The sequence below is a fragment of the Argopecten irradians genome, chromosome 6 (assembly GCF_041381155.1).
Source record: "Argopecten irradians isolate NY chromosome 6, Ai_NY, whole genome shotgun sequence".
NCBI lineage: Eukaryota > Metazoa > Mollusca > Bivalvia > Pectinida > Pectinidae > Argopecten > Argopecten irradians.
In genome coordinates this window covers 24,977,935-24,994,133 of record NC_091139.1, presented here as the reverse complement: position 1 = coordinate 24,994,133, position 16,199 = coordinate 24,977,935, and the positions used below count along the sequence as shown (strand labels likewise).

General features: G+C 35.7%; 1 protein-coding gene across 1 annotated transcript; it reads left to right on the top strand.

Moving 5' to 3' along the window:
* Window positions 1–645: 645 nt before the first annotated feature.
* LOC138325417 (replication protein A 32 kDa subunit-B-like) lies at window positions 646–8,378 on the top strand. Its single transcript, XM_069271078.1, has 8 exons — window positions 646–782; window positions 1,870–1,949; window positions 2,309–2,416; window positions 3,982–4,095; window positions 4,488–4,676; window positions 5,206–5,316; window positions 5,516–5,610; window positions 6,200–8,378. Exons 1-8 carry the CDS (start codon window positions 758–760, stop codon window positions 6,279–6,281), a joined length of 804 nt encoding a protein of 267 aa, XP_069127179.1. The 5' UTR covers window positions 646–757; the 3' UTR covers window positions 6,282–8,378.
* Window positions 8,379–16,199: the final 7,821 nt, after the last annotated feature.

Below are 16,199 nucleotides of genomic sequence, written 5' to 3'. Positions count from 1 at the left end.
AAAACTGTTGGAAGATCTATTTTTAGAAACGTCAAACAAATTCTACATCTTTGCTCGCAATTTATGATTAATGAGGAAAACAATGTAGTTTATTTTCAAAAATGTTCATGATTACATCATTTGCATTGAGAGATATTGTGAAATACATGTAGAATCTAGCAGCGTATGCGTGTTTCAATCAGTATAATGTAAGGGAATAGGTTTGTTATTATTTCTCACTTTTTCGATTTTTTTTTTATTCCAATGGCTTCCCATTTTCGATTATTATACACATACACATTTTATATATGCAAAATACACAATAGTAAATGAACATGGTGAGAATTTCGGAAATATCGGAAACCGAGAAAGTTGTCATTTCAATGTCAAAACTTGAGTAGATCTAGATCTATTTGGTCATACAAATTATCAATATTGTATGTGACATCATGCTGTTCATTCAATAATACATAAATATAAATATTGTACTTGCGAATAGATTATCTTTTTGTTATTCAAATTTTTGAATTTGGATTAAAATATAATAAAGATAAGTTTTGTCAGAAGGAGAACTCCGCCTTCTATGAAGAAAAGAGAATATAGTAATTAAGGGGAAGTAACTCGTACATATTATCCCACGTGTGGCTGAATGTTTTTAAGGAATCTGATTGGTTGATATTAACTTAGCACATTCCCGCCATCTTCAGCTGATTTCGCCTATTTCACAAAACAAAAACAACGTGACAGAGGAACGAGAACGAATCACTCCCAGTAAACAATGTGGAATAACCAAGGAGGGGGCGGTAATAAAAGAAATGTTTTAATTTATGACGATTTGTAATGACGGTCATGGTTTATAATCTTCTTGTAAAACATAATTTTGTTCTCGATGTTTTGCCTTGACGTTCACGCGGCATTTTTTTAACGCCATACCACAGCAAAGAACATGATTTTTTGTCTCTCTTGATGATGAATTGTAGCATGCCATTGTCAAAAACAAATGTTTTGTTGTATTGTGTATTTAAAATAGTGTAAATGAAATAGGCTGTCGTCAGACTTCTTTACCAGGTCACTAAGTCAGTCCTACATGTATTTACCCATCCTTGATATTCCACCCATGCACTGTCTCATAGTAAAACTGAGTGCAGCTCAGGAGAGAGAGAAAAAAAGTGTCGAATGACAGGCCCATCGAAACTTTCTTTGAAGACTAGGCCTACAGAGAGAGCGGCGGCAAACTTCAAAGCCACAGTCAACCAGTGTACCATTATTCGATTCTTTTGTTTATAACGTTACATAAAAGACCAAATTACGTGCGTTTCTGTTGAGCTCCCGGGTCAATAATATATAGAAAATGATATAGCAGCCAGTCCAGGATTTGAAGTTAGGATCTTCGAACACTAGCTTATGTGCTCTACTTACCGAGCTGCCCCAGATTGACCCTTTCCAATTTCTGCCCTTGATTACAATGATTAGCACTCCGCATACACAAGAGTGGGACCACTGGTTCACCCGTTGTCAGTATAATGTGATCGGGTGGAGTGTGTTGAATGGTGTATTCGACGGCATGCTTCAGTGTTATAGCACTATAAACAGGGCAATAGTTCCACTATACAAGAAGACACAACATGAATATACCACAGTCTCCCAAAACATGCAACTCTTACAACCTACACGCAACACATCGCATACATGGGAGGCCGTCCTTACATGACCATAGCTGTTAATAGGACGTTAAAATAATCAAACAAACAAACAAACAATTACGTTTCATTTAAATATTATCCTGCAATTGGTTGGAGGTCCAGGGTTCAAACCCTGGCCTGGCTGCTACATTTCCTTCTCATATCACATCAATTTGAAATTTAATGCTTGCATCCTTTCATTTTCCAGGCTATCAGCAAGGAGGAGATGGAGGTTACATGTCTCCAGGAGGCTTTGGTACGCCCCAAGCTTCACAGGGAGAAAAAAAGGTATGGTCAACTCTCATAAGCAAAGATATTGAATGTAGGTTTGTTAATGTATCACAGAGAAGTCTGTTCTTGGTCCGAAAGAAATATGGGAGCTTTGAGTCACCAAAACAATGTGGGTAATTTAAATGTACAGTTTACTGTCAATTTGTCCCACATTCCGATGATTGTAATGTCAGATTAATCAAAAGTAAATTGTACATAACCAATGTTGTTTTGGTGTTGCAAATTTATCTTTATCAATGTATTTGTATACGATATTTATTGTCTTGTTACCTTGATCATTTTATCATCTCATGAAAGTTGTATGGGATATTGAAATAATACTACTGATTAGTCTAATTTCATAACCTTTTCTTTAGAGGGTCAGAGACCGTGCAAGCAACCTACTCCCAACGACAGTGGCAGAAATATTGAATGCAACTCAAAACGATGAAAAGTTTTACTCCGGGGAGGTGGAAGTGTCGCAGGTAATTTTGTTGTTCTATACTGACATGATTTATAAATAACAAAATACCTACGTATGAATATATTATATATACGCTACACTTTATATGAAAGTAGGAGGTACAAAATAAGTAACGGGATTTAAAGCTACTTTACATCTACATATATTTTTGATATTCTCAATTTGTAATCTCACAGTTTGAAGTTGTGTGATATTTAACTTATCTCGAAATTCAACGGAAGAAAGGTCTTTTCTAGAATTAAGTTAAACTTTTTGCTTTGATAGAAAAGGATTAATTTCTGTGTTAAAAATAGTACTTATGTATGATATAGTTGAAAAAACTCCATGTGTGGAACTGTCCATTGAATATATATAAAGGATGTGACTTTTGACAATACACTGACCTTTTTGCCAAGATGGCCCTGCAGATAGGGCGATAAAATTGTACCTGCTGCCCCTATTGCATGATTGTAAAAGGCGACTAAATTCAGGATTTTATCTTTTTAGCCCACCATCATCAGATGGTGGGCTATTCAAATCGCCTTTCGTCCGTGGTCCGTCCGTCCGTCCGTTAACAATTCTTGTTACTGCTATTCCTCAGAAAGTATTAAAGGGATCTTTTTCAAATTTCATATGTAGGTTCCCCTAGGGCCCTAGTTGTGCATATTGCATTTTGGGACTGATCGGTTAACATGATGGCCGCCAGGCAGCCATCTTGAATTTTGATAGTTAAAGTTTGTTACCGCTATTTCTTGGAAAGTACTGAAGGGATTTTTCTCAAATTTCATATGTAGGTCCCTCTAGGGCCCTAGTTGGATTTCATTGTTGAAGTTTTTTTACCACTAATTCTTAGAAAGTACTATAGTGATCTGTCTCAAATTTTATATGTAGTGTGTTTGAAAAAGTTTGAAAAGCAGGGAAAAGATCCCTCTTATATGTAGTGTGTTTGAAAAATTTTGAAAAGCAGGAAAAGATCCCTCTTTCCATTTTCAGACATAGATCATTCTTTGGTGGGCGCCAAGATCCCTCTGGGATCTCTTGTCTCTTCTTCCTACTGACTTTATCTTTCCTAAGCAGTGTTGGCACTGCCTCACTTTTGGTCCTGAGTTGAACGTTCGCCCTTGTGAGGAAGGCTCTAGATCTTGGTCATCTGTCCCCTGGCCGAGACACACCAAAGTCTATAAAAGTGGTAGTTTCTGCTCCTGTTTAGGGAACAGCATGCAGGGAGTGGGACGACTGGTTCACTGGTTGTCTGTGACCGGGTGAGGTTTGTTGCTCGGTGTCTTCGGCGGCATGTTTCAGTGTTAAGCCAGCTATAAAAAGGGCAACAGTTCCACTATACAAGAAGACACAACATGAATATACTGCAGTCTTCCAAAACACACACCTCGCACAACATACACTCAACACATCGCATACATGAGAGGCCGTCCTTACATGACCATAGCTGTTAATAGGACGTTAATTAATCAAACAAATTTTGCCAAGATCTCTCAGCATCAGTGGATTTCATTATATAACTGATTTGATGGAGATAGTCAGAATGTTCAGTTAACAATTTTAATCATGTAAAATTTTTCATTGTAGGTGACATTTGTAGGAATAGTAAGATCGGTCAAAGAGACAAACACCCGCATTGACTATGAGATCGATGATATGTCTGGTCCTCCATTGGATGTGAAACAGTTTGTTGACAATGATGTACGTATTTGACTTCGTTTGCTTAACTTTAAAAAGTAAAATATTTATTTATAAATCAAATTAAAGTAGCTATTGATCATGAACATAGAAAAAGTGATCAGAGCCAAGTTTCTGCACTGTTTATGTAAAGGAAATTTATTCATAAAAAAAAACCCATAATAAAGCGTAATGAAATATGAGAAAAATTCTTTGATTTCAGATTTTCCCCCTTAAGTTCTGGAATACTTTTCATATGGAGAATTTCATGTAAAAAGAAAAATAGTGAAGAGATTTGCTGTTGGTTTCTATTGAAATTGATGAGCAACTAATTCAAATGTGTGTTTTGTACTGGGAATATGATAAAAGTTTTGCAAGGTATCGAAATTGAAGAGAGTTATGTATGTCTGTTGTAGGAAAGTACACCGGACTCGGAGAAAGTAACAGCCATGCGAGAAAATACCTACGTCCGAGTTAGTGGTCATGTCCGGTCGTTTGGAGGGAAGAGAAATGTAACTTCATTTAGAATTGAACCCATCACTGATATGAATGAGTTAACGTGTCATATACTGGAGGTCATACACAGTCATGCACTGCTGGCACAGGTGTGTATTGAACTTTATAACAGGTAATGTAACTATGAGAAACTTGGGCACTGTGTTAGTTGTAGTATGTATTCACTTATTTGATTTGCTTGTTAATGTGTTTCCAATTTGTGACCACTTGTTACTACTATAATGTGACGTTGTTGGATGTGATGATTGATGTTTCTGGCGGTATGCTTTTCTGAGATATTACTATAGGATGGGCAAGAGTTTCTACCACTGCAAAGTAACAACACAGATATACTGCAGCCTTGCAAAAAATAGACATTCACACTCAAATAATAACAAATGACATACAGGAGAAGCCATCTAAATTTACCTGTAATAAAAGGACGTTAAACATAAGTTAACAAATACAATCAATATTTTTACCTTGAGGTTCCCAGCCATCATGATTCTGACTTCACTACATAGTCCTAGATCTTATATTCAGGTTATAAAAATGTGTTTGGAATAATGTCATTGTTGGGACTGTTTTACCATAAAGGTTTTTAAAATATCTTATTTCAAAGTTGCTTTTATACTTTAGCAATCCAGTGATATGAAGTCTGGCAGTTTGAACAATAATAACATGATGACAAGTGGAGGGGATTCAACAGGATTTGGTGTTGTAAATGGATTGACTGCTACACAAAACCAGGTAAGGATCAGAATATTTTACTAGTTCAATAACATTTATGTGGATATCAGCAAATTTTATTGCAAAAAGCCAAGGGAATTTATCAGACAAGCTCTTTGTATAGTACAAAGAATGGAATATGCAGTTATATCATTTTAAAGATTGGATCTTGAAGTATAAGAATTGGTTAAAGAAATTTTGCAAAACCATTCTGTTTCAGGTACATGTGATAATCAGAAACAATATGACAGATGAAGGAGCTAATGTAGAACAAGTGTGTAAGCAGTTAAGAGGGGTACCAGAAAAGGCGATCAGGTAAGACCCATTAAGTTCAGTTTATTTACCGATACAGGATCTAAATAGGGATCCCCTTCACTGGATTCAAAAACAATAACAATAATATAATAAATAGAAAAAAGGCTAGAGAGTATCGTGTGTGTTTCTGTTGACTGTTAAAAATAGAGTTCTACTGGGACTGTAACCAAACTTGGTCAGAAATATCCTGGGGAGAAGGGAACAGGGTTTCATATACATTTTGGCTCTGACCCCTTGTAGCAGGAGGTTTAGGACTCACTAGGGTAAATTAGAGGTAATTCTTTAAAATAATTTAGGAAATAAATTCTTAACCTGTATTTAGATTAACTTTGAATTACAAACCAGATTAGAAAATACATTCTAATTACATATTTCATTCTTTCACGTTAAACCTAACAAATAATGGTTGATCAATTTTTCTTTTGAGTATCACAATTGTAAAGATTGATGTTATTTTTTAAATAACAATTTTTAACTTTGCCAGCAAACATATAATATTGACAACTATAAATGTTATTTCTATGCCATTGAGGAGGGTAATCATTATGAAAATACTATTTTATCCATTGTATGATGTTTGCTTTTACAGAGAGGCTATAGACTTCCTGAGCAGTGAAGGACACATATATTCTACAATAGACGAGGACCATTATAAAGCTACCGACAGCTGAGAATGAGTGAGACAGAATCGGGGAAAACTAGAAAGGGGAGTATTAACCATGGACAAGAATCTGTGAAGGAAAACTATCTTAAGAACATGAGCCATCAGCGAGATAGAAATTCAAGTTTTCAAGAAGTTTACTCTGGGCTCATGTCGGATTCAGCTGTGATTTTGGTGTTACTGAGACAGTATGTAATGATGAGAGACTAGGTGAAGCTTAGATAGTGTCAGAGATTAGAATTGGTTTATTTGCTTGTTACCGAGTTATCTGCCCTTGCAACTAAGTATTGATTTTGACGTCATGTGTTTGCGAGAAGAATGTCTTACTTCGGTAATATGCAGAGACTGATTAGCATGAACACTGTTTTTCAGAAAATTATTTATTATTCATTTTAATCATTATTGATGTGACAGTCTGTAAATTTCATGTGATGTAATCATGATGGCTGATCAGATTAATGCAATCACCATTTAGGTTTTATAGTGCTCACAAATCATTTGAAATTTCAAAGTCAACTGGTTTTCCATAAAAAATAATAGCATCTATATTATGGTCAAAATTGCGCTGTTGCAGATTTAGCAGAGAAGATGAATGAACTGCTTGTACTTGAGTGAGTCGTATAGATTGTACCTAATTGATGTATGATAAAGATTGAATTTGTTTTCTTATAGCTTTAGTGATATAGTATGATGAAAAATTGATGTATGATAAAGATTGAATTTGTTTTCTTATAGCTTTAGTGATATAGTATGATGAAACGCTTGCTATTATTTTCTTGTAATAGTTTTAGTCAAGTAGTATGTTACATTGATTTAGCAATAGTAAAGATAAATGAGTCACTTTTCGTTGATGTAAACTGCAGCCTAAACCTTTGATATAGAAAAGTTGATCGTTTATTCAGATTGATTGAAAAAACAATAACAATGAATCTAATTTCAGTGGTTATTATCCCCCACTTTATCCGAAACGGGATATTGATTTTGGTTTGTTCGTCTGTCTGTAACACTTCGTTTCCATGCAATAACTTAAATAAATGTAAAGTGATTTTCTTCAAACCTGGTGATAAGGTTTAATGCCGTAAGGGCTCGGCCAAGTTCGATCAAGAATGTCGATGGACCTTATTTTGCGGAGTGATGGCCCTTTGAATTACTTAAAACGTCATTTTCTGCCATTTCCGTGCAATAAGTGTAACAAATGTAAACCGATTTTCTTCAAACTTAGTATCAAGGTTGAATTCCCTAAGGACTCTGCCAAGTTAGATCGCGATTTTCAGTGGACCTTATTTAGCGGAGTTATGACCCTTTGCTTAAATAAAAAGGTCAGTTTCTGCCACTTCCGTACAATAATTGTAATAAATATTAACCGATTTTCTTCAAACTTGGTAACAAGGTTAAATGCCTTAAGTGCCTGGCCAGGTTCGATCAACTCTTTCAGCTGATGTTATTTATCAGAGTTATCGCCCTTTAATTTTCTACAAATGTCATTTTTCTACAGTTTCTGTGTAATAACTAACAAATGTTAAAACTATTATTGTTAAAACTTTGTTACAAAGTTAAATGCCTTAAGGGCTTAGCCAAGTTTGATCACCACTTTTGGAAGATCTTAATTAGCAGAGTTATGGCTCTTTGATTTAATTTTAAAAAAAAGTCATTTTCTGCAACTTCTGTTCAATAACTGTAATAAATATTAACCGATTTTCTTCAATAAGACATCAGTTTATTTTTTCATGTTTCAACCAAGGTTAAACCTAACCTCAATAATGTTTACCTACAATATGTCCTGAAAGCAGGGGATGGAAATTTCGTGAATTTCCTTGTTAAAAATATTTTTGAGCTGCAGACTTTAAACATTTAAAATAAATCATCTGTAATATAGTTCATCTTTAGAAATAGTTGTGGTCTCATTATCCTTGATATTTCAGGAATTACTATCACTGTCAACTTGTTATATCCATCCCTGGACTATGTCAGTACTTCACTGAAAGCAGTTCTGGAGAAGGAAAAAAAAGTGACCAATCACAGGCCTGCAGAGACTCCCTTGGAGCATGCTCAACTTCAAAGCCATGAAATGTACTGTTTCTTGATTCTTTTATTTATGCACATTAGAGTGCCAAACTACCTGCTCATCTGCTGTCACACACAGAGCCTTCAGTTTGCCATGGCATAGTCCAGGGGTGGATATAACGACAGTAACCACTGGAGTATCAAGGATTTGGTGTCATCTACTCAGCAACAAGTATGGCAGTTACAGTATTGGAAATATAACAGAACGATTACTATATTAATGCTAAGCTAATGGGAAAAAAAGATAAAACACATGGAGCTATAGATTTGCTAGATATACATTGTTGTTTTAAAATCAATCCTCTCTGTAAAAGAAAACATCTTGTATAATGTATAGACGTGTATTTAGTGAACATGAATAAATTCCAAACATTTTGCTTAAGATTTTGTCTTTTATTTACTGATAGTTTTCATAGAATGTGAATAAAAAGAACCACAATCTAAAAAATTGTCAGATGTCAGATCAATCAAATTTTCTAATGAAGAGAGGTGTCGGCTTGACAGCGAAATTAGTGGTATGTAAAATCGGTTGGTCACAAGATCACAATTTGATACAAGGAAATGGACACAGAACTAAAACAACGAATAATTTAAGTCCACTCAAGTTGTTTTATAAATCATAAATCATTGCAGTCATATATTTATTTTTGTTATCAACGATTGCCAAGGAAAAGTTAAAATTCGTCATTGTATTGGTTTAGTTAAAACAAGAGACCCATGGGCCTTAACGGTCATCTGACTATTGGCACAATATAACACCTCAAAGAATATAGTAGTGGCAATACAAAAGAACTTTTTCATTATAATTAGAAGTTCAGGTTCTGATATATTTTATGAATTAGACCATGAATGACGGTCCCTCCACCGTGCTACAAATTAAATATCAAGTCCATAGGCCTCTTGGTTATTTACAGGAAGTCGTTTAAAGATTTTAGCCTATTTGACCCTTGTGACCTTGAATGAAGGTCAATGTAATTCATTTGAACAAACTTGGTAGCCATCCAAGCATGTCACAGGCCCAATATCCGGTCTCTAGGCCTCTTAGCTATTCATAAGAAGTCGTTTAAAGATTTTAGCCTGTTTGACTCCGCGACTTGAATAAATGTCATGGTCATTCATTTGAACAAATTTGGTAGCCTTTCATCCAAGCATGTTACAGGCCTAATATCATGTCTGTAGGCCTCTCAGTTATTCATAAAAGTCGTTTAAAGTATTTGGCCCTGTGACCTTAAATGAAGGTCAAGGTCATTCACTTGAACAAACTTTTTAGTCATTCATCCCAGTATGTCACAGGCCCAATATCAGTACCCTGGGCCTTCTGATTCTTGAGAAGAAGTCGTTTAAAGATTTTAGCCTATTTGACCTCTGTGACCTTGAATGAATTTCAAGGTCATTCATTTGAACAAATTTGGTAGCCATTCATCCCAACATGTTACATATGCAATATCAGTACCCTGGTCTTCTGGTTCTTGAGGAGAAGTCGTTTAAGCCTATTTGACCCCTGTGACCTTGAATGAAAATTAAGGTCATTCATTTGAACAAACATGATAGCCCTTTATCCCAGCATGCCACAGGCCCAATATCAGGTCTCTAGGCCTCTTAGTTATTCACAAGAAGTATTTTAAAGGATTTAAGCCTATTTGACCCATGTGACCTTGAATGAGATCAAGGTCATTCAATTGAACAAACTTGGTAGGACTTCATTCCAGCATGCTACAGGCCAAAAATCAGTATCCTGGTTCTTGTGAAGAGTCGTTTTTAATATTTTAGCCTTTCTGACCCCTGTTACATTGAATGAAGGTCAAGGTCATTCATTTGAACAAACTTGGTAGCCCTTCATCATGGCATGCTACAGGCCAAATATCAGTACCCTGGGCCTTTCGGTTATTGAGAAGAAGTCGTCTAAATGAAAAGTTTACGCACGACGACGAACGATGCATGATGACAATAGATCATCCTGACCGATCAAAATTGTCTGCATATGATCCAACACTCTAAATGAAATATAAGTTCATCCGCGTGTTTCGTATTGTTATTGTCAATTTGGTTATTCATCGCATCCATCTGTTGAGGCATTAAAATTGTATACATTTTCAGTGTCTGATAATCCAGATAGCCTAATGACAGTCGCTTGTCAAAAATGCATAACAATTTATTATTAGGTATCATTGTATTAAAACCCAGCTAGTAAAGTTTCCTTTGTTGTATATGACCATTATATTACAGAACGGACACCTAGGAGTCCATTATGTAACTCTCTGTCCATTATTATAGGGCCACTGTCCATTATTCCCCACAATAATGGACAGTCTATTTTGAACAAAGGGAAAAAACCGCTGCTGTAAGGAAACCAAACATGTTTATTTGACTATCCAAAATTTTACATTTATGTTCACTCCTCCATCGAAATTATTGCTTCCCCTTCCTAGCTGTTACTGTTCTGAAAAAAAAAAAAAAAAAAACATAATTAGTCTTGCATTATTATTTGTTACACATTTTTAAAACTTTTTGTTTTATTGTAATTGACGAGGAATAGGAATTCTAGATTCTTGACTGATTGTGCGAATAAATAGGTCACTTCAAACAGGCATCACAGCTGCGTACATCCCTACATGTAAATGATGGCCGGGTAAGGAAAATATCACTATCCGAGATGTTCAAAAACACTGTTGTACCTCCAAAGGTGTAAAACTAAATGATTGTGCATGCATCTCAACATTGTTAGTCCATTATTTGTCACAGGTGAGCGAACACCTGTGCAATTCCTGAAATGGGATGTCCCATTTCTCAAACAGGGTAAGCAAGGTAGTGAGTAGTGGTATGATGGGTTTTAAGTAGGATAAATTCCTCAAACTGTCCATTATTAGAGAGAATGGATTGTACCTCGCCCTGCGGGCTCGGTACTATTTATTATTAAGTATCATTGTAATAATATACAAAGTTCAGAGTCTTAATCAAATTACAGTGTACACAATTACATATTTACATGCCCCCTTTTAGCTTGCCTCTCGAAGAGAGGGGGGCTTATGGAATCACGTTGGTGTTGGAAATCCAAGGTTAAGCTTTGTTGCAAGCGTTGTAAAACTGTAGTCTGTCACAAGTGACATCGGTTTCTGCAATAATTTTGCTATGGATGTGGAGAATCATTTAAAGGAGCCAAATGCTGGATCTTGAGAATAGCAAGGTTAAGGTTTTGGCGAAGTCTTTGAATACTATTATCCGTCACAATTGACATTGATATCTGCGATCATTTGAGATTATAATGGTTGCTATGGGTGTGGACAATCATTTAAATGAGCCATATGCAGGATTTTGAAAACTTCAAGAATCTCAATGAGCCATACAGCCAGTTTAAGGTTTTGATCTTTCACAACTGACGTTGAATTATGCAATTGAAGTATAATTGTAATTAAGGACAGTCATTTAAAAGGGGAAAATGCTGAATTTTGAGAATTTCAAGAAGCCCAATGGACTGAAAAGTTATGCTATGTAGCGACATTGCTATATTTATAATACGGGTAAATTACAAAGAAGCTATAGTATATGCAATTCAACAAAATTCCAGAGGCGAACTTTGCTAACCCCCACCCAGCTTCGCTTGCCAAGGGTATTCAGTTTCAGGAATAGTGTCGCACGGAATATCCCTGGCTGGCAAAATTGACCCACCCAATCGGGGATTCAAAATAGTACATATGAAAATACAATTTTACTTCTTTGAAACAAAGTATTGTATAGCTTTCGTATTGCATTGGTAGCATCCTTTTGCGTATAGACAAATGGTGGGACTGAACCCAGTAGATTTGGCTAATTCCATATCTTCTTATATGAAACTAAGAATCGCACATATAGCATTCGTGTTTCATAAGCAGCATCCTTGTAGGTTGAGGCGCGAGGCCAAAAGGGGTCACTGCCCGTCTTTCCCGAATTGTTTCTTGTATAACGTATTTGAAAAGTCTTATAATAATCGGACAAAAGTTCCTATTTATTTCTCGATTTTAAATAGAAAGAAAAAATACTGTACGCCAGGTTCAGAAATAGATGACGTATTCTAAATAATGACAGCCTCGATAGTCCAGGGGTTCCGATCACTTATGATCTCTACACCCCTGGCTTATCTCATAGTAAAATTGGATGCAGGTCAGCGGAATACAGCTGAACCAATCACAGGCCATCCTCGATACTCCAGTGGTTCCGATCACTTACGATTTATACACCCCTGTATGGAAACGTATTTGGCCCTGCATTTGTTGTGATAAAACATAGTCTAAACGACTTAAAAAACACGACACGGCGAGCCACTTGGCACTTTCGCGATATAGATTGTGCGACATATCCCTTGTGATTGACGTCATGTCGACATTTACTTTGTCGACTTGTACAAATACAAATCGATAGGCGACTTAGGAAAGTCGTTTGTATCAAAGATTTTAGACCATGTCGACTTAATTATTTCGACTTGTCATTCAAATAAAAAGAAGTCGATTTCACGAATATCGACTTGGTGCTCAGTGAAGGAAGCTGCTGGAATAATAACAGGGTAATCATTATTTTTCGAAACAGGTCTAGTAAATCTTTCGGAAAAGGCGAAAAAGTAGAAAATGAAGTCTAGTGTACAAAATGAAAACAAATACTGGTATATCCCCTGAGCTATCTCGTAGTAAAACTGTAGGCAACAGAACAGAACAGAACAGGTAATTTAGCCCTTTGATACACATCAAAAGAGCCGTATAACGGTACACTGTGGTTGACTGTGTGGCTTAGAAGTTGGGCGTCGCTCTCTATGTAGTCTTCAAAGGAAATGTTTGCCTTTTATGATTGGTTTAGATTTTTTTCCTCTGAGTTGCCTTCAGTTTACTATGAGATAGTCTAGGGGCTGTAGAGATCGTAGGTTATCAGAACCCCTGTAGTATCGACACTGGTAAACCCAAAACTCGTAATCGCGAGGATGAAATAATGACTAAATATTTCTCTCAATATATTACCGGTAATATCAATGTAGTCATCCTCATTGGGATGCTTACCACATTTTCCCTTGTGTAAAGTACGTTGGCCAGAGTCAGTTTTATTTTGAAATTTACAAGTAAAATAAAACGGAGACTTTTGGTTGACTTAGGGTGTGTCCGGGGATACGTTCGTGTAGCACTGATCTGTTTTCTAAATTGGCAAATACCGAAAACAATCATTTGTCGTGAAGATTCCACAGGCTTGAAATAAACACGAAAAATTATCTTCTGCTTGAAAAAATAATCACAAAACGCTCACTAAAGTATTTCCGATTCAATTTAAAATGGACAAATTGCATATTAACTGCAAAGAGTTTTAAAGGTTTGCACGGAAAGTCGACCGTTACAACCAGCTGCTTGGCTGTGTAGATGCTAATGCCGAGATTTATTGAATAATTCTACTCCGGGGTTGTCAATAATTATGTGGCGTTTGGAAGTTTTGGGCAATTTCTTTTGTAATTGAACAGCTGTCGAATAGCCTTACTTTTCCGAAATGAATTGGGGGTTAAGAAGCTGTCAGAAGTAGTGATTTAATAACTCTTAAGATAAGCAGCACTTGTGACTAGTAACGGCAGCGGTCGTCTGCTGAGAACGTTTGTCACTGAAAGGCGCGAATTGTTTACCAGTATGATTGCGTCTAGCAGAACTAAGGGAACTTCATCGGTTATTTGAAAAAAATGTGATCTATAAATCAATTTTTTCCTTGAAAATTGATTCTCTTAGTTTTGTAGTGTTGGACATATTTTATTCTATTAAACCATGCTTTATACTTGCGTTAACTTATTCAATAAAGAAGGACAGAAAATTGGTTAATATTCCGGCAACAATGAGCAGGGCTACCTAAATACAAAATAGCCAGTCAGAGGAGCCATACACACTTTCTGATAAACAAATTGTTTATATATCGCAATCTGAATAGGGATGGATGTTCAATATAGAATATATCCTGCCTCGGCTTGGATATGTGAAATTTCGCTCAAAACTGCCTTACTAAAAGTATCGCTTTCCCCACGTACATATATATACAAATAGTACAAATTATGTGTCAAAATAATGTGTACACATGCCCATTGCACATAACTATGGACTTCAGAAAATAGTTTTAAATCTTGCATTTAAAACAGGAAGAACTTATGGAATCATCCCCTTAATTGTTATCAGTTGTTGCAATAATGTACTGAAAGAATAGGAGGCTGACCATCAAAATATAAAAAATAAACAATCGGCGATATAGCGAGTATACATCAATGAAAGAAAGCTTTCCTCAAAGTAACCGATTTTTTTTAGTTAGAACTAACTTCGGTCCAAAGCCCGAATGAAGAGGGATAGATGTGATAAATGAAGAGTTTCTTTAATATCCTTCTTTGGTTTGCGAATATTTGGATTTGTATTTTCGAAATTCGCGTACGCATCGGTGTCGCGTTCGAAACCCGAAATACACATATAACGTGCAACGCGCACAAGGAACTACTTGCATATGGACCGGCGAGCTTGTTTTCGTATTTCTAAAAGTTCCCATATTCCTCGATTGACATTTCATTTGCTTATCCACGCGAAGGGGACTTTTCAAGCTTTCTTTATCATACATAGTTTTCCTATGTTCTAACAAAAACATTCTCGGCTTTAGGGGATGCATAAAAAGATTTGATGTCAGTGCAAAGTGAGAGTACTTCAAATGCATATTAAATCATTTTTAGGATTAACACAAATCATACCTATTACTGAAAAATACTAATAATAGTTATTTTACATATATAATTAGAAGATATTACCTATAGCGATGAATAACATGCATATCAAATTTGTTGTCAGCTGTTCGCGGTGTCCCTACAGCTGTTCACAACAAAGATGAATGTCCTACATTTTTCTTTTGCATCGAACAAACTACCGACCTGTCTTGAAACTATTCTTCATAAGATATGGATAACGAAACATTACGTAACATGTAACAAATGCTTTGAATTAAACTTTATTTAGTTTACATCGATTGCGAAACAACTTCAAACAAGTCATACAGTCTCGACGGCTCGGATGTAAGCGCATGAAGTGTGTGGCCGGAGAAAACTCAAGTGATCTAGCAGGTAACCTCTCACCTTTTCACGTCCGCACCGATCAAACCCCGACCGGCTAGTTGAAAGGCGAGCGGCTTAAAGATGCTCCACCGCCGACAGAGCATAAATGATATTCATTATTTGAACAATAATTGGTGTTTAATCATGTATATATATGTCAAATAAACACACAAAATTATACAAAAAAATATATTTTGCCTTTGGTGCATGGGCAATCAGTACTTCATTCCATATAGAATATAATGTCACAGAATTTTTTCGGGATGCAATTAATTATTTTTTGTAATTTTAACTTGAAATAAAATTAGAAGCTCAAATTTTTCAATGGTGGTAATGGTTTAAAGTTAGTAACTTTTGTAACTGAAGAAAAATACTAAATCGTCTGCTACTGTTTTTGATAGTGAAAAAATACCATTTGTCAGCGGTGGAGCATCTTTAACCACTATACCACCCGATCACATTTTTTGTGGGGTATTCTGACCTGACCTTTCCCATGCTAAATCATCAATCCTGGTTCAGCTTAGTTCCTTTGCAAATTTTACAGAGAGGTTTTGGCATAAAAGCCAAAACATCAAAAGAATTATTTCGTAAAAATCACATGAGAATGACATTTAGATTATTGGAAACTACCAAAAGTTGTGATATCAGCAGAATTATCACTATATGTATGTAATTCTAAGTTTTTTCTTTGACCAAATTCTACAGTTTCATGTCTTTGAACCAAACAATGAAAATGGCAATGATTTTTATTTTCGTAAATATGCATAATGTACAAATAAAAGTATATAA